General features: G+C 41.4%; 1 protein-coding gene and 1 pseudogene across 3 annotated transcripts in view; one reads left to right on the forward strand and one right to left on the reverse strand.

Annotated features, from left to right (window-relative positions):
• Positions 1-19,140, reverse strand: part of IFFO2 (intermediate filament family orphan 2) — a 41,178-nt gene that overhangs the window by 12,718 nt on the left and 9,320 nt on the right. For all 3 annotated transcript variants that reach the window (XM_077931090.1, XM_028741576.2, XM_028741575.2), the window contains exons 2-3: positions 3,412-3,472; positions 2,231-2,326 (exon numbers count right to left, since the gene is read on the reverse strand). In XM_077931090.1, coding sequence (XP_077787216.1) covers positions 2,231-2,326; positions 3,412-3,472 — 157 coding nt within the window. The remainder of the gene's footprint in view (positions 1-2,230; positions 2,327-3,411; positions 3,473-19,140) is intronic.
• LOC114601858 (ras-related protein Rab-34 pseudogene) lies at positions 7,738-8,465 on the forward strand (annotated as a pseudogene).

Below are 19,140 nucleotides of genomic sequence, written 5' to 3' on the forward strand. Positions count from 1 at the left end.
CCTACAGTATCTCCATCAACGCAGATCATGCCAGCCTCCATATTAAATGCTGCCTGTTTTCCAGGCATGCTAAACATCCAAGGGACAGGAGCATTTGGGGTAGGTAGTCAAGTCACTGCAAGTTGAACACTGATTTCTAACAAAGGCAAATGTTCAAAGAAGGTTACGGTTTTAAACGAACTGTCAACCCAAAGCCTAACATTTGCAATGCTATTTATTTTATGGAATGTACATGGAAAAACCTATTCCAGAAGTCCCCCACATGATGTGTGGGGTGCAGGTTTTGTTTTATGTAGAAAGGTAGATAGTACTTCATGTCAGAAAATTCACCTAGCTACTTCACACTAAAAATAGTTTCTCTTACAGGACAATGATATTATTGAATTCCAACATCTTTCAAGAACTTACAAGATGAAACCTGTCACATGATATATGCCTCCAGAAAGTAATGAGCGTTTAAAAAAATCTACAACCTAAAATATTTAATTCTAGGAGAAAAGGGACCTTCCAAATTTTCTAATCTTGTTCAGATTTTCACTTCCTAGGTTTGTTTGTGTATATATATTGTTTTGCTGCTCATTATTTGCAGTTCTGAGCTCCTTTAGGAGGAAGAGATGCACAGAAATGTAAGAAATTCAGTGGCTATAAATGGAGGAGCATTTCCCAAATATTCTGTAACTGTGCTGTTTGCACTACATAACCCTTAAAAATCCACACACACAAGTTTTTCTAGAGAAAAGCATCTACTTTCTTAAAAAAAATAAAAAATCCAAATCTGACCAAAGCCAAATATTTATTCCACATACAATACTGATAAGGACAATGTTTTACACCTCATACCCTTCCATTATGGAAACGTCTCTTAAGCAATCATTTCTTATCCAAAAAACCTTGCACTACTCTCCATGAAATTCTGCAGCTTCTGCTATCTACACAAGATGCACATTTTTCTGTATTCCCTCACCCTTAGTTAGACTGCGCTCTGACTGGGCTGCTGCTCTCTGCACACACTAACAGTATTTATTTTAAACTATTAAGTTTTAACAGTCCATAACTGTGCCACCTATAAATTACAAAGATAAAATTATGCCCTGCATGTTTACATCATGAAAGTTACAAGGTATGTAAACTCAACTGAGATCCTGCCAACCTTTTTACAGTTCTGCTGCCCTAGAGCCACAATGACATATCCACACTTGGCCGAAAGAATGGATTTCCCTCATAAAAAGGAGAGTGCAAAAACTTGTGTCCATTGACATTTTCTTTGGAGTCTGACTTTCAGAACCACAATATGCACCAACAGGTTCTCTCTCTCTCTCCCCGCCCTGCCCACGGTTTTTATAAGGAGCCAGGGCAACATGATTCTGATATGTCCCAGAGCAATGTTTGAAGTTCCCAACTGAAAACAATACTACAGAAGGAGGTGGAGAGAGAGAGAAAAGAGGAGGGCTCAGGTAGCTCTGCTGTTGAGCCCGGAGATAAATGTGAGCAAGGCCTTAAAGTGAAGTGTGTGGAAAATCAGGAGTGGCTTTTCTTCATGTGAACTAGAATCTTTGAGCACTCAAGTTCCCTACATCAGCTAAATAGCTGTCACATAAACGAGGTTTGTCATGCTTTCTACCTGTTCTGATTGTCAGGCCACACTATTGACAATTCAAGTTTCCAAAGCAGGAAGCTGCTCCCTGAAACGACTCCCTAAAATGGCATTCACAGTTCTAAATATGCACAGTTTACTCAATATGCTCAAATGGCAGGCTTGAAACTAAGTGACCCTTCAAAGTAGATCTGAACTGGAGTTTCTGAAATCATTTTGGTTAGATGGAACTGAAAGGAGTATTTTTAGCATTTTTCTAACTGATGGCATCTGCATGGTGCTTCTTCAAACCTGCACATAATGGGAAAGCCTAAACCCTTTAAAGAACATTCTTTCCAGAGGTTGCAGCACTGGAGGGGTGGGGGGAAGTACCCAGCACTGCTAGCTGGTGTGAAGCCATCGGGGAACACTCAGGGTTGTGTGATAAGCAGCAAGTTAAATGCATCTACACAGACCAGACAGGAAGCAGGGAGAGGACAAGGGAATTGGTCTGATGCATTAGATCATACAAGGCAGCCATAATACTAACTGCAAGCAGCACTTACTGAAATCATAACTTTTTCATTAATGAAGCTATGAAGATGACTCCCCGCCCCCCTTTAAACCTGGTGCAACTCAGCCTGCCAGGGTACTTACATCACTCATCAGACCCTTGAAGACAACAAGTTCAGCTTTCAGTCTCTCAATCTTCTCATTTAGCTCTTCTTGGAGGGCTTCGGCTTCTTGTGCCTCCTAGAGGACAAATGGTACAAAGAATTGTGGTGCGGAAGGAAGGGCACAAGCTTCAGACACAAAGCTCAAAGAAATAATCAAATACAGATCCGGCAGCTAATTTCAGTTTGCTCCTATCTTGTGGAACAGTCTCACTATCTCCCAGGTAAGCCATGGAGTGGGAAACGACATGTGGTCCTCTGGGTGCTATCCCAGATGCCTCAAATACTGTAATAAACATTACCTCTGGATGTTGGAAGGTCAACAATGTGAATTAGATTCACATAAGTAGCTGTGACCATCTTAGCTGCTAATGAAAAGCTATGCCATTATGCAACCCACACCTCTGGACTGCCAGCTTTATTGATTTATCAGATTTCCAATGCATCCTTCACCATAACACCCTAGAGTGAGTTACAACAATTGAAAATACAATCAGAAATAGAAATCAAATTATTACAATTATAAAACTGTTCAAAATGCAACAAGACAATATAAATTCAGTGAAAGAGGTGGGTCTCACAAAACAAAATGTCTTAACGATCAAATACTTGGATTATGATATGCATCTTCAGCATATGACAAAAGCTGTACAATTAAGATGCTTAGATGCACCTCTGTGGGGAAGGAGTTCTACAATTTAGGGGCCACCACAGAGAAAGCCCTATTTCAGGCTACCACTGAGGATGGTGGAATTATCAAGAACCCCTGTCACACCCCACTGTTATTAACACCTGAGAAGGCTAGTAGAGATGAAGACAGTTTTTCAGATATTTGGGGCCTACATCCCATAATGAAGCTGTTCTTCTATTGCTGAAGTGCCACTGGATACCAGGAATTGAAGTCCTCTTTATAAAAAAAATAAAATCAGAGTTCTTTATTATCCTGTAGTACAATTTACAGAAGAGCAGCTGTGAACTAGTATCCCATTTAGGGTCTGATTTTTTTACAAAAGAAGTGATACACATACCTGGTCATTAATCCCAGGCAGTCCCTAACCCCAGGCCACAGGCAGCTCATGAAGCCAGCTGGGTGCCAATAAAAATAAGAACTGGCCCCTATCCACCTTTGAAGAAACATACATTTAGGTGCTCTCTGAAACCTACCTCTTGGAGAGTCTCTACCATTGATTCCAGATTCATTCGCTTTGCCAGTTCCTCCTCCCATCTGAAAAAAGAAGAGTTGTGAATTAGAGATAAGAGAGAAGTATGTGACAATGGCACTCTATAAAAGCACAGCCCAAGTTGGAGGGAGCCTTACAAGCTCTGAACCCAATTTCAAATTGGAAGATCTGACAAGCAGTTGTCCTGGCCTTGTATGGGATCCAGTTTTCCTTGCTGGTCACAGATTGTTACATACTGCCTAAAGCCAGCCTTCTCCAACTTGAGCCCTTTAGATGTTTTTGTCCACAACTTCCATAAACCCTTCCATAAGCCCTAGTCAGCATGGCCATAAGATGCTGGGACTGATGGGAGTTGTGATCCAAACATCTGGAGGGCACAAAGTTGGAGAAGGCTGGCCTAGGTTAGGGCGAATGCATGCCCTACCCCAGAATTAAAATACAGTACTAAACCTCACTTATTGGAAAAACTTGCCAGGAATACTTTGGTTCAGTAAAAACATGTTAACCTCCAAATGATCATATCTCATAATAAAGGACACTCTTTTAACAACTACAACTTCATAGGTGAAGCCAAAGCCTGCCTCCTCCTTCAAGCACAGTGGCAGCCCAAGGCACTAGGAGTTACTGCTGACTCCATCAGATAAAACATTCTGCAGAAAGCTTCCCTTAAGTAAGCCTCAGGAATGCATCAGGTCACGTTTGCAGAGACCTTTCGCTCCACAAATCCCTCAGCAGAAGTGCTGGAGAACTTGAAAGCTTGGTTACGAAACTATGATTGACGACTGCCATTAGACGTCTGGAAAAAAGCATCAACGCAAGGATGATTAAAATACTCCCAACAGTCTAAAGCACAGTATGAAATTACACTTGTTTACTTATCCAATTGGCTAACATTAACAAGGTTACATTGGTGAAAGAACAGAAAACCCACAACACTTCATCAAAACTACAAAAGTTTGAGAACTGTTCCTGTGTCATTTGCTGACAGATTCATACAATGATTTGCCAGCATTCCCATTTCCAAAACAATCTGGTGATGTTTGTGTTTACCATTCAACCACATCCCACTGAACTCTTTCCAAAAGCAGCTTCTGTGCAGAACCAACATTTTACAAGTCGTAACACACACACCCTTAAGGGCTGCATTTAGAACACAGCCACATGCCAAGGGGATCATTTCAGAAGGGGACAACAAAGGCAGCTGTTAGGCTGTCATTTTCCGCACTAATCCTTGACAAACTGCACCTGAATGTGTCGTTTTCCTGAAGCGGGAGGACCACAAGCATTATGTGCAACCCACAATGGCCAGCTTTACTTTTGTGTCTGCAGGGCAGATCTACTGGCATGAGGTGAAGTCTCCCTAATAAGCAACTGCACACTTGAGCAGAAAGGTATTTCTAACCTTGCTCTTCAACACCAGCCATTTAAAATATTGGTGCTGGGGTTTGTTTTTAACACATGTGTTTTTAGACTTCAACTCTAGTGACCCTGCTTGCACACAAGTTACTGGTTACCAGGGTATTTATATACAAGAAGCAATGATGCTTTTCTAAATCTGCATCCATCTTCTGACCTGCAGGAAATATACTTGGAGGTAAAAAAAAAAAGTTGCCATTCTAGACAACAGATTTAGAGATAAATAGCTGAGTTATTTTTCCAAATCATTTACACAAGGAATATTGATGAGATCATTACAATTTTACATGCCAGGTAGGATGTTGTACCTCCAGTACTTAAACTGATAGTATCAGTTGCTGCTCTCAAAGGCTTATCTTCCTTGATTTCAACTTCTTGAACTACAAGGCAGAGCAACAGACAAACTGGTATTTAAAAAATAAAATAAAAAGCAAAAGCAAAATGTTAGGTGGGTCCTTCCCCAGTACATGAGTCATTCTAAACAAGTGTCATAAAGTTATGACAAATCACTGTCCTCTCATAGTCTGCAGGGTGTTTGCTAACCACAATCACACAAGTGGAGCTGTGAAAAGTTTCATTATCTTTGTTTAAACCTAGTTAATTTGCTTCATGCGGTGGAAGGACCCAATCCCAGTTTAACTGACTTAACAACATGCTTTCCTGGTGACACAGAGGAACCTCAGGCCCGGGGGCTGGATGCAACCCTCCAGGCCTCTGTCTGGTCCCAAGGCCCCACACGCTCCCAAGCTGCACCCATTGCCAGATTGTCCTTGTACCCTTCTTGAATGTTTTTGCCTGGCTGGAGTATGTCCTTAAACTCTGATGCTGCCTCTGGCTTGCTTGAATGGAGGATAGAGAGGGAAATGTAAGGGTGAAGAAATACGTTGCCTTTGCCAACCCCTCTCATGTGGCCCCCAAAAAGGTTTTCCAGGAGAGAATGGGCTGAAAAAGGTTCTGCACCCCTGGCATACAGTGATGGAGTCATATGCATGCTATGTGAATGTACACATATAAAGAACAATCCAACCCCACCCCACCCCCTGCTTTCAGTTGCAAGGCTAGCTGAGCCAGATAGGCAATTTTTATCTGCCAATGACTCTCTCTGAAGAAGAGCTAGCTGCTACATTTCACTAATGGCACGTAAGGTTTCCCCAATGGAAGTCATAACCAAAATCCCATTTTGTTCTTGGCTTTGACTGTTTCTCCCATGACACTGATTAATTTCATACCAGCCCTGTGTGAACACATTTAAAAACCAAAGTGTCTCGTCTCCCTGGTGTAAACCAACTCCTGCAGTCTTGACACAAATTAAAGCAACCCACCAGCCTTGCTCCTTTCAGATTAATATGTTAAAATAGGCAAGGCTAGAGTCATGACATACAGATCCTATTCACAAACAAATATTGTTAAAAAGGATTCTGAAACAATCCACCACTGTTGCTGCTAGAACAATCACAAGCAATATAGAGGTAGTGATGGAGGAAATGCTTGCAGCTGACTGCTATGTTCTTTAGCCATTCCTATAAGGCCTCATTCATTGCCAAGAGAGCTTTAAGACGCTGGTGCAGCATGTTTCAGCCGTCCTTAAGATATGCTCAAGCTCTGAAGCAACCTGAGAGGCCAGCATATAAGTGGGGCTGCTGTGAAGTAGCCTAAGGAGATGCTGACGTCACCTTCCCCCTTCCAACAAAGCAGAGGAAAACGCCTGACTGCTTCATTAGCATCCCTCTGGCAGTAAGAACATAGGAGCCTGTCCTTCTATTGGTAGGCCCACTTCCAGCCGGTGAGACTGCAAGGTGTCTGGGAAGGCAGCCCAAAGGACAGCAGTTCTCACACTTATGCTGCAGACAGCTGCTCTTCCTAGGTTCAAAATTTTCTTGGCTCAGACCTCAGTTCCCACAATGTCCAGCTGCAATCAAGGCAGGAGATTCAGCGCTGGAGCAAATTTTGCCAGCCAGAATTTACAGAGTGCAAAAATGCCATTAGCAGCCACGTCACAGGCTACTGGGATTATTTTTAAATAAGGTATCAATTCCAAAACATTTAAACGCCGAGCATGATCTAAGCTCCTTCCTCCCTCTAAGGGCAGCTGTGTGTTTTGACTACTCTCAACATTCACATGGCTCATTGTTATAGTTACTGGGAAATGATGGACCAGTCAAGCTGAAGCTAGGAATCCAGCCCTCTGTTTCCATAGGCAATAGGGCATTCCTCACTTATTCCATCACTGCAGCCCCAGACCTCAAACTACCTCCAATGTCATATGCTTCTTTGACAGGCTGGGAGGAGGGAAATACTTTCTAGAGGTAGCATAAAAACAGTTACAGTATTACACAGCAAGGCAAACCACACCAAACTGATGAAAGCAGTGTTGACTATAGAGAAGAGTCAAGAGTTTAACTACGTACTTCAGCCTTAGAAATATTATTCATGAATTGAACTGACTTCTAAAGAAATATGAACAGTGGCAGAAGGAATTTTAAAAGGTGGTCATTATGTAAATGTTTATCTTGATCGGGAGTTTCCATAAATACTCACTTCCTTTTGCATTAGTTTGAACCACTTGGTTTAACTCTTGCATTACAGTGGGGGATACCAATGCCTACAATGATTCTGGGTCCACGCCTTCCTTTCCTGTTGGGCCCCAGGAAATTTCAATTGCCCTCTACCCTCTGAAAAAAGGCACCCCTCCCTCCTCCTCTTGCCCCCATCCAGGAGAGGTGTTGAGGTCTGCTGGGATATCTGCTCCCTCCCTGTCTGATGGAGGATTTGAAAAACAAGCTTTGATATTTTGGGAGTAGCTCTGACAGAGCAGCTGCTTTGCATTCAGAAGGTACAAAGTTCAGTCCAGGTGGGACTACTGGAGAGCTCTGCAGTCAAACCTCATGTCCCAATGAGGAACATCCTTGCCCCCATCAGAAGAAACCACATCATTGCTGAACTGCCATGGTGCTTCACCAAAGGGGCTGACCTCTTTCCACTCCAAAGTGGTTGGGATGTGCTAGGCCCAGTGGACAGGGACCGTGGGGTTTAGTTTCCAAGATCATTGTGGTTGGCGACCTCTGTGGGGAAGAACCGCTTGATCAGTCTGCAGAGACACTATTGACAATAGCTACAAAGTCACCTTTGGGGTGGACTTAGAGATGGAGCATTTTGAGGTGCCTGCAGCTGTGGGACACAGCTGGCCAGGAGTGCTTCAAATGCATCGCCTCTACCTACTACCACGGGGCTCAACCTATAATCATCGTCTTCGACCTGAATGACATGGCCTCCCTGGGCCATACAAGGCAGTCATTGCTTGATGCCCTGAAGGAGAACAACCCTTCCAACATCATTCTCAGGAAGGATCTTAGCTCTCCAGTGAAGTACAGCTTCATCAAGAGGGATACCCTCAAGGTGACAAAAGAAATGGAGGCTGAATACTGGACTGTCTCCTCACTCACAGATGAGAATGCGTGGGAGTTCTTTTTCCTGGTGGCAGAATTGACCTTCAAGGGCAGTGTAGTGTGAGAGCTGGAGAGGAGCAGCACGCTCAGGATTGGTGATGCCAAGTGGATCCACAGTGACGAGTGAGACCTGTACCCGACTGATAAGTGGTGGAAAGTGAAATGCTGCCAGTGATGCAAACTGTACAGATGAGGAAGAAGTTGCATTGGCCTGAACATTTGCACTGAACTTATTTCTATACTAAAGGAAAGTGTTGTTTTTTTAGTGTGGGTGTTTTTTTAAAGAATAGAACAAATAACTCCAGGTTGTCTCATATAGGACCATCACAAGCTGCTTTGTACTAAGTCAAACCATTGATCCATCTAGTCCAGTACTGTCTACACTGACTGGCAGCAGAGGCTGCCCAGGATTTCAGGTAGAGGATCTTCCCAGCCTCAGTTGGACATGCTGCTGGGGACTGAGCTTGAGATCTTCTTCATGCAAAGAGCAGGTGAGCAATGTGTGATTCCTGCATCACAGGGGGCTAGACTGGAAGACCCTTGGGGGTCTCTTCCAACAATAAAATTATTTGATTCTATGAGGGGGGAAGTGTTAAAGAAGATCTCCTCCCCCCCAAATCCTACATACCTAGGCAGTATGTGGGGAAAGCATGACCTTCCCAGAGAGTGATCCCATTTTGCTGCCAAACCAAACAGACACCAAACCAACAAGCTTGATAGGATGAGGATTATGTCACAGTCACAGACTGAAAATCACCCCTCCCAGGGAGACAAAGCATTAAACAATTATTGGGTACAATTTTAAAATGCCTCTTAACTGCACATGGAGAGCTAAAGAACATTGTGAAGAAAGGAGGGCAGGCCATGTTTGCTCCTAATATGAACCAATAGAGAGGTTGGTTCTCAAGCTTCCATGGAAATAATTGTGATTATCAGGTGCATGCTTTAATCAACATACTAGTGGCAGAATTCCACAGTTCCAATGTCAAGTGATAATTTCAAGGGATGATCGAACATACATGCACACCTAGGTGTTGAAAGGAATTCTTCATTTGGTGAGAGCCAAGGATGAGAGAGTGTAATAATTGATGTCAGCTTTTCATCTGGGCATGAGGGTTACACCTAGTTTGCTCATCTCTTCGATGAGAAGCATCTAAGATATTCTGTCATGAGCCCCGCCAGCATTAGACAAAAGGATGAAGAACAAAGAACACTGAGTGCCAGGCCCAGGTAATTGCACCTTGGGTGGTACCCCCTTGCCCCACAGTCACGGGCTGGAGACACGTTTTTCCACTTGCTGCCCCATGGCAACGCTGCTTGTCTTAAATCGCTTCAGATCTCTTGATGGCCATGTTTTCCCAAGGTGCACCTGACTGGCAGGGTGTGCCGTACTGTTTGCTAATGCTGGCAAGAGATTTTATGTTCCTCATGCTCAAACACAACCAGTTTACTTTGAAATTACTCATGTGTGGGTCTGTAGCAACATGCATACTAATCTCTTTCTCCCTATATCCATCTAAAGAGTCATTTCCCAATCACCAGGGCTGGCATTAATGGTTTTTTAGTTGCTGGTTACATCACTGTGGCAACTGCCAAGGATGTCTGATTGGAAATCGTCATTCGAGGGGAGCTACATCTCTCATCCACGTCAATGCCATTAAAAAAAAAGTTAAAAGGCAACATTTGATGTACTAGTTCCACGAATTAATACGATGCAAAAATGACGCTTATAACTAAGATAAAACAGAATTGTGGAAAATTAGTACCCTCCATCTAGGTAATTTTTGAAGTTTATACCAGCTTGCCTTGGTGCAGAATTCAACTAATAAAGATGCAGCGTTTTGAGTTAGCTTCTCTGTACTGTATGCCATTAGGTGCTCCTTTAAACCATTAACAGCAGAGACAAGTATACCACAGACAAGAGCTTTTCAGATCATTGATGATAGTCAGCACTTGGTAGGCGATGCTGAGGAGGGAGCAAGAAGATGACAAATAGCTGTAAGTAACCAGAATAACTGCATGCATTTTAGCAAGTCTGTGTTTATATTTCTAGTAAGATGCTTACTGAAACACAAAATTGAATGGATACTGAACAGCTCTGTGAAAAATGTTTTAATTTAATGGGAATATCCAATTCCATTAAAAGCTGGCTAAAGCTGCTCAGGGGTTGCAACTTAGAGCATTATTTCCTCAAACTATGGATGAAGTTCAGTATACTAATTTTAACAAAAACAACATTCTATACTGTCAACACTGGCAGGCAGCTGCTCTCCAGGGTTCCCTGTCCTTCCCAACTCTACTTGGAGAATGATGCTGCCAGGGACAGACCCTCAGACTTTCTGCACAGAATGAACTAATCTACCTGGTGAACTACACCGTATCTTCTCTTAGTTTTCGATATGATGCTACCAAGTTTCTATATGCAGGAGACTTGAGCAAACAGTCCCATCAAGTTGGCTTCTGTACCTGTTCTCATTAATTATGCCCCAAAATGGAAATACTATTTCTCCTGATGGTGGAAAATGTTAGCAAGAGATTTCATAGGTCTGGTATGCACATGTCAGAACAATGATAATGCCTGGTGAGCTAGTACCTTGTAAGCACTGAACAATTATGCATGGTGATTAAATTCACCTGAAGGGGGGGAAGCAACAACTTGTTGTTGGAGCCACAATAAACACTCTGCACTGTAACAAAGAGCAAAGTTGTATTTGTTCCAAGCTTTGTAATAGCAAAACTCCTCCATGCTTAGGTTTACGAAGAGCTGAGAGGAATGTGTTGGGTTGTGGTTTTGACCGCATTCTTCAAAGTTCTGTCCTTAATTTCAGCAGGGCAACACCTCCTCAAGCAGCTCTTGTGCAGAACTTGCAAATAAATACATTTCAATCTATTGTGGTAAGATCTGTATGCATGCTATGCTCCCGCTACCATTGCAAAGATTTTATTTACTTAAAGCAAAGGAACTTCACTGAAATAAGAGCTGGGATATCTCTGTCCTAGCCTGCTCCACGTGCTCAACAGCTCAGAGTCCTTCTAACCAAGCATCCTGATCACAAGCTATTTGCAACACATTGTAAACTGCAGAATTTTAAAATTAGTGTTCTGAATATTAATCAATGCCACAATTTTTCAGCCTTACCTGAATAGCAGGGATTGAGAACTAGTGACACTCTAAATATTTTTGGACCACAGATTCCATAATCACTGAACACTGACCATGTTGGCTGGGGTTGATGGGAGTCCACTGTCATCTAGAGCAGTGTTTCCCAACCTTGGGCCTCCAGCTGTTTTTGGACTACAACTCCCATCATCCCTAGCTAGCAAGACCAGTGGTCAGGGATGATGGGAATTGTAGTTCAAAAACAGCTGGAGGCCCAAGGTTGGGAAACACTGATCTAGAGAACCACAGGGTCCTCATCCCTGCCATACAGCTCTGATGGCATGGCATCCATATAATTTAGGTCAGGGGTCAGCAAACTTTTTCAGCAGGGGGCTGGTCCACTGTCCCTCAGATTTTGTGGGGGGCCAGACTATATTTTTTTTTGGGGGGGGATGAATTCCTATGCCCCACAAATAACCCAGAGATACATTTTAAATAATAGCACACATTCTACTCATGTAAAAACACCAGGCAGGCCCCACAAATAACCCAGAGATGCATTTTAAATAAAAGGCCACATTCTACTCATGTAAAAACACGCTGATTCCCGGACTGTCCGCGGGCCGTATTTAGAAGGCAATTGGGCCGGATCCGGCCCCCAGGCCTTAGTTTGCCTACCCATGATTTAGGTGATATATGGAGATTCCCATGACAATTTAGTCAACTGTCAGGGATGATGGGAGCTGTGGTTTAGCAACATCTGGGGAGCTAAGGTTGCAGAACATTTCTCTAGGCATCATGAACTATTTATAGCACTCTCCAGACATAAAACTGTACTAAAGAGAGCCACCTCAAAGGATGGATCAGAAACAACCTTATTTTTAAAGCCATCCTAAAAAATAGGGGAACCCTTCAAAAGAGCAACTCCTTAAAATTACACTGAAACATGCCTTGGTAAATAGGACACATGTTAGGATAGTTAGTAGCTTGAAAAAGGAAAAGTGAATGTAGCAAGTTTTCTACAATACGTTTTCTTTCAAGTTGCCAAGGCTGAACAAATGCTTCTGAATCACCTTCCTGACGTTTTCTGAAGGGCAGACTGTAGCAGTTTATAACTGGGATGAAAGCCACAAAGGCCTTTGTATTACTGATCTCCAGATTCAGCAGAAAGAAACCAATTCAGAGAGGAAAATAAAAGACAACAGGGAAACCAGCTCCACAGCAGCTTGGGGAATTATTCAAAACCACATCCTGCAGTACATAGCTGCTGTATTGTAGCAGCTATTCCTAGTCAGTAAAAATATGAGGGGTTTACCTAGAATCATTATAGGGAATAATAGTAAAAAGCCATAAACTGCTCTGCTCACATTTAAGAAGAAATTCATCATATCACACAGATTTCAGCTAGACTTACAGATACATTGTATTTTTTATTTCATTCTTGTTTGTTTTAACTATCACACATTGAAACGTCTTATTGTATATTAAGAGTTCCTCAGGGTCAGGCAATAATGTCCATCTGCTTAAGACACCAGTCACAAGAATGATTCACTTACAACTCAAATATGCTTACAGGGGAGTAAACAAGTTTCTAGAGAAGACTATTCTTGTGCATATATCACATTCCTCCCCACTGAACAGTGTGGTGCCCATGTCAGCCAGTGTGCCAGCTCTACTGCAAGAGCCTCCTTCTACAGAGTCAGTCTACCCTACATGGATACGTCAAAAGGAATGCCATTCTCTATCTGACCAAAACTAGTTCAAAAGTTGCAGTAAGCTCTCCTTTCTGCAGACTAATTTATGTGGTAAATTTTTATTCCAAAAATATCCCTTAGCAAACTGAATGTTAACTGCTTTCATATGATCTAAGTCCTACTGGAAAAACAATTAGCAGCAAGGCTTATGAAACATCTGTGGTAAAAAAAAAGAGAAAGTCATTCTTTGCTTTTTGTAGTAACTGCAGTTATTATAACTGGAGGTAAAAACAGAATTCTTTTGGCTCACTTTTGAAAGAGGTAATTATTTTGGCAATCTGAAGAGCAGAGGATTAGCTTGCTGAAAAGAGCTCCAGGGTGCAAGATAATTAAATACAGAACTCATGTTTTGGAGAGCATTTTCTTGCCTAAGCAATATCTATATCGCCACATTGTAAACTACCTGTCAGACTAGCTGCATTACATTAATACTCAAATGTCTACTGAATTTTAAGCAACATTTTACTATGGTGAAAGAAATATGATGAAATTTTTACACACACACACACACACACGATGATCATGAAGGCTAAGAAACAACGCAGATGTATGCATGGTGAAGGGACATTTAAAAACTTTTTGATCAACTCACTAAATGCAACTTGGATATTTGTTTGAACAAAAAGCAACGTATACCGCATTACCCTTGTAAACATTACAGGCTTTTTAAAAAAAAAAATTACAGGATATCTTTGCACTAAAACTGTTAATTTTCAGTTTAGAAAAAAAATAATGTCTACTTCCTTTAAATAAAAGTGGCTAGCAACACAAAGAGCTTACAATCACCTAAACATTAATGCTGGTGCATTTTGGTTTTTGAACAGCCACAAGCAGAATACTACCCATTTGAGAGACGAATATTGTACATTTTAAGAACTTCAGATTTAGGCCTTTATACTTGGTGGTGTTTTAGAAGATCCAGTGAGAGTGAAGCTGTACAACTATTACTGGTGTTTCTTTCATCTTCATTCTAGCAACCAATCTGATACTGATATACACTGCAATAAGATAACCATACGGCTGTTGTATTTCAAGTAAACATATTGTTACTCTCCACCACAGAATTTTGCAAGCAAAATTTCAGATAAGAATCAGGACTAGAGTATCACTCTAATTGACACAGGCATGTTTAATGAAACCTTTATCTACTCTTTCTCTAAACTTTCCTACACTGGATTTCCCTCCAAGCAGGGTGACTGGATGTGCATGGTCTTCAGCACTCTCTTTAAGTTATTACTGATAGATTTGTCCTAACATAAAAGGAGTTCTTTCATATTCCTGCCCCAATATATTGGACAAGGATTAGAAGGATTTGAACATATGAACCACCAATGGGGAGGCAGTTGAAGTGGGACCCACACTAATGCTAAGACTCCTCCTCTCCCATACATATAGCACAATCCTATATATGTTTGTTCAGTGGAGCTAACTCTCAGGTAAGTAGGTGCAGTATTACAGCCTTATTCTCTGTATCAGTTCCACTGTTGGTGGCTTTATGTAAGCCAGTGCAGTAGCTATTTAGTAATCTCTGCAAGTGCATGGAGTTGCAAGAGTTATAGCATTGGAAGTATTACAGCCCCAACAATGTTCACTTTAATAAAAAGAACTGGTTGCATGGAACACACTGGCAGATGCTATAACTTCATCATTCACTCCTCAATAGAGCAATGTGCAATTACTAGAGTGCTTGACTGGGTGGGTCATGTGCTTGCATCCTCTTTAAATCACATGCAAGACAAAGTCAACAGGAAGTAAAGCAACCAAGAGAAGTTATAAATCTATCCAGCCTCCTAAAGCATCTATGCAATACGAAGTTGAGAGCAGATGGAAAGCACACTGGAAATAAAGCCAGTTGATACACCTGAAACCAGCAATGTGCATGAGAGAACTGCAGTAGCAAGTGGCAATTCAGATTTTCAAACAGCCAATTCCACAAATTTATTTCTACACTGATAAAGGTTTTTATTTTTATTTTTTAGAAAAAGTCTAACCAGCCCCACATGCTGCAGGTAAACAAAAACCCTTCACAAAATATTATAAAAAGAGCATTTGTGGTGCACAACAGTTATTCCAGCCTATCATTTGCAGCATCTATATAACAATATACCCACTCCAATGTCTCCCTCTAAGCCTACATCTAAATTCATCTACGTGTGCAGTCCTAGTAGCTAATAATTTTTCTGCCCCTCATGACAATTATTGAACACATATAAATTATTATTTGTTCACACAGTTTTAGACATTAAATAAACTTACAGCACAGCCCTATACATTGATGTTCATTTCCAACGAACCATAGACTTCCAATATGGAGGCAAGAGGAATATTATATCAACATTATATCTCTGAGCTTTGCTCCTGAACTGTGGTAGCTGATTCTGAGCGACTTTTCAAAGGAAAAAATACTAAGAAACATTCAAGATAAGATTACATTTCTATCACTAGTGTGGGTTAATATTGTATTCCAAGTAATTATGGCTGGATAAAGCAGACTATGTGAATCCTGGCAGGATTACAGCAGCCAGTGAATGAATATTTGCCACATGAGTGCAGATTACCCTTTGCCAGACATGCCCATACTTAAAATGCACCATCTATGATTCAGTTTCACACAATAACGCAACCAGAGTGCAGATCTGTGTTATTAACAAGCAAAGCACATCATTAATGGAGACAGAATACCATTCTCTCTGCTGCTCTAACGTTCTTGTTTGCAAAGGAGATTTAGGGACGGGGCTGATGTAATAGGCTGTAGATGAAACAACTCTACATCCATGGCATAGAATTATTCTCCTCCTCTGAGATTAAAATGGAAGTCTTCTCACATACTTTAAAATGAAGAAAAACAGTCAAGTGAGGGACTATGGAGGATAAAGCTTGCCAGTTACTGGATTTTGCTGAGCATTTTGTGGTCAGGATCCAAAGAAATGTGCTTAAGGTGTCACAAGGCTGCAAGAGACTGAAAAATCTACCCACTCACCCATCAAAACATGTGGAATTGGGACTTCACATCTTTATTTCATTTCAGCAGTTCCAATACCGGAGACAAGCTGCTATAAGGTTTGAGTGGCTGGTCACTCGGTCCTTGGAACCTGCACAGCAAAACCGGTTGTATGTGCTATTCTCTCCAGAGCATGCACATATTCCTCTTCTGGATCACCATCACTTTTAGACAGAAGAAACGATATATATTTACACCCCCACACCTCAATTAATATTTACAGTGCAATCACACATCTGCTTACTCAGAAGCAAATCCTACTGTGTTGAATAGGACTTACTTCCAGGTAATCCTGTATAAGATTGCAGCCTTTGCTATCTAAATAATTTTGTGCTCAATGAGGATCAAGGAAATAAAGATATGAATCATAATAAAGAAATACTCCTATATAATTTCTTCCAGGTTGGTGGTACAGCTCGTAGATCTTCTGACAGGGGGGAAAAGCCTCTAGAAGCCAGCATCCATCTGCCATTAACAGAACCTAAGAAATAGTTGGTACATTACTATGCTGCAGATCTACCTGCACACACATATATTAAACACTGAAAGAGAGGTTGAAAAACAGCAATGGAAACTAGGCTAGTGGAAACAGCACTCAGTAGGACTTTAGTAAGGCAACTAAAGACAAAAGAAAGCTGAAACCTGTTATAGCCAGAGTTTTATTTAAGCACTGAAGCATAACATTGAGCTCTACTGGTTGTGTGGCCAATGAGTCAAACCTTTCAAGAGCATTAAAATATTCTTGGATTTTATTTACTGGCTGGGCAGCTACCCACACTAGAAAAATGTTTGATGGAGCACTCTACACTAGATCCTATGGAAAAATACAAAAATATTGATCATTTTTCAAAAAGTCTTGCATTCAGATTTTAAGAAATGGCAATAACCATCTTCATTCCTTTTCACAGATCTGTAGCTTTGCCATATATTAAACACAATCCAAATTACAAATCTTCACATTCTCAACTTTTAAAAGCACAGCCCTAAGGTTAGTCAACAGCCCTGGGGAAAAATAAAAGCTGCACAGGAGTCAAAAGGCAAAATCCTGGCAGTGTCCCCACAAAGCCTGAACTGCAGTTTTTTAAAAAAGCAGCTGCTGAGCTTTACATCAGCCTCATTCTTACTTTAGCTACAGACAGTCCAGCACTTGGACTGCTTTCTACAGCCATTTAAGCCTATGATTACACATAATGAAGAGCTAGAAATATCTTGTGTCTAGGTTTCTATTTTCACCCAAGTCGTCCCTGCTCATGTCTTCAGATACTATTTGAGTTGGATTTAAGAGGCTGGTGCTGCAGAGCTACTTAAAAGAAAAGGAAATATAAAGTAGAACTTCCTAGAAGATTAGTGGTGAAACACTCAAATGGCAAGATACACCAGACACTTCAAGAATGTAAAGACTCCATGAAAGCTTAAACTACTAACTAGTATGTAGTATGAGGATTTTGTATGGGGGTGGGGGGAACCAAGCTATTTAGCTAAATTCTGCAGCAGCTCAACCAGATGCCCTAATCTGCAACAAAACATATCTCTCCTGCATCAGCCACAGCAGGCACTGCGACCCTCCAACACAGTCTTCCTCAACCTCGGCCCTCCAGATGTTTTTGAGACTACAATTCCCATCATCCCTGACCACTGGTCCTGCTAGCTAGGGATCATGGGAGTTGTAGGCCAAAAACATCTGGACGGCCGAGGTTGAGGAAGCCTGCTCCAACAGTTCCGACTCCACTCCATTGTCTCCCAAAACAGACGGATGCCAACAACAAAGTCAGAGAAGACTCACTGAAATCAGTGGGAATGTCCATTATTTCCCATGAATCTACTCAGAGTATGGTGAATTCTGGATACAACCCCAAATCTTATCTACATGGTTAAGTGGCACAGTTTTTTTCATAACCCTTAGAGAGTCTTGCTTAGCCTTCTCCAAACTAATTCCATCCAGATGTTTTGAACTACAACCCCCATCAACTCTAACCACTGGCCATGCTGGTTGGAACTGATGTGAGCTGTAGTTCAAAACACCAGGAGAGCAACAGGCTGAGGAAAGCTGGCCTTGGTGATCACCTCAACACACTTTCACATAATTAACAGCAATACTTTTGTGACTTCTGATTACAACCCTAGCAGAGATAAGCACAAGAATATTAGATAAGGAGAAATTAGACTGACTCAGTGAAAACAGCCAAAGAATTATCAGAAGCAGTTTTACGGCATGCGATTTATTGCCCATTTATTCTCAATTCTATTGATTCAGCATCAGTATTTAAGCCTTAGCCTATGGCTCACAAGGCAGCAGCTCACCTAGCATCGACTGTGATGGAAATACCACAACCAAATGAGAAGAGCACGTATCAAGCTGCCTATCCAGCTACCTCATTTTAAAGGCCCGTATTCACTGCATTTGCTCCCCCTTCCCCTCTCTAAATCAGGTGCTATGGGTAACAGCCAACAATATTCCCACTGAAATTAAGTCCACTGATTTCAATGGGTCTACTTTGATTACTTGCACTGGATATCACCTTAATAATTCAAAGTTTCTTGAAAGATAGAATCGTGTGTATACCAGCAAAATGGCTGGCACACATGTGTGCGGAGAGTCCCAGTGAAAAAAAACAAAATGCATCCAAGATTGTGGTATTTATAGCTCTACTGTTAGGAAACTTGCACTTAAAACGTTAGAATTGGCTCTGCCCTGCATTTAAAAACTGACACCAATCAGTTGGCAATACCAACTTTCTGCATCAAAGCTATTCATTAGTACAAACTCCTAATGAAAAAGCAAACAAAAAAAGAACTCTTGGAAACTATAGTGTTTAGACATTTTCTCATTAAGAAAAACCCACACCAAAAAACATCAGAAATGCAATGAAGCCATAGCAAGGTAGCACAAGGAACATGGTCAGAAGAGAATTATAATTTCACTGGAATTCCTTCCCATATCAAAAATCATTTGTTTTTGATTGGCCTTTGCTAGTATAACATTTGCATCTTGTTA

The sequence above is a fragment of the Podarcis muralis genome, chromosome 7 (genome assembly GCF_964188315.1).
Source record: "Podarcis muralis chromosome 7, rPodMur119.hap1.1, whole genome shotgun sequence".
Classification (NCBI taxonomy): domain Eukaryota; kingdom Metazoa; phylum Chordata; class Lepidosauria; order Squamata; family Lacertidae; genus Podarcis; species Podarcis muralis.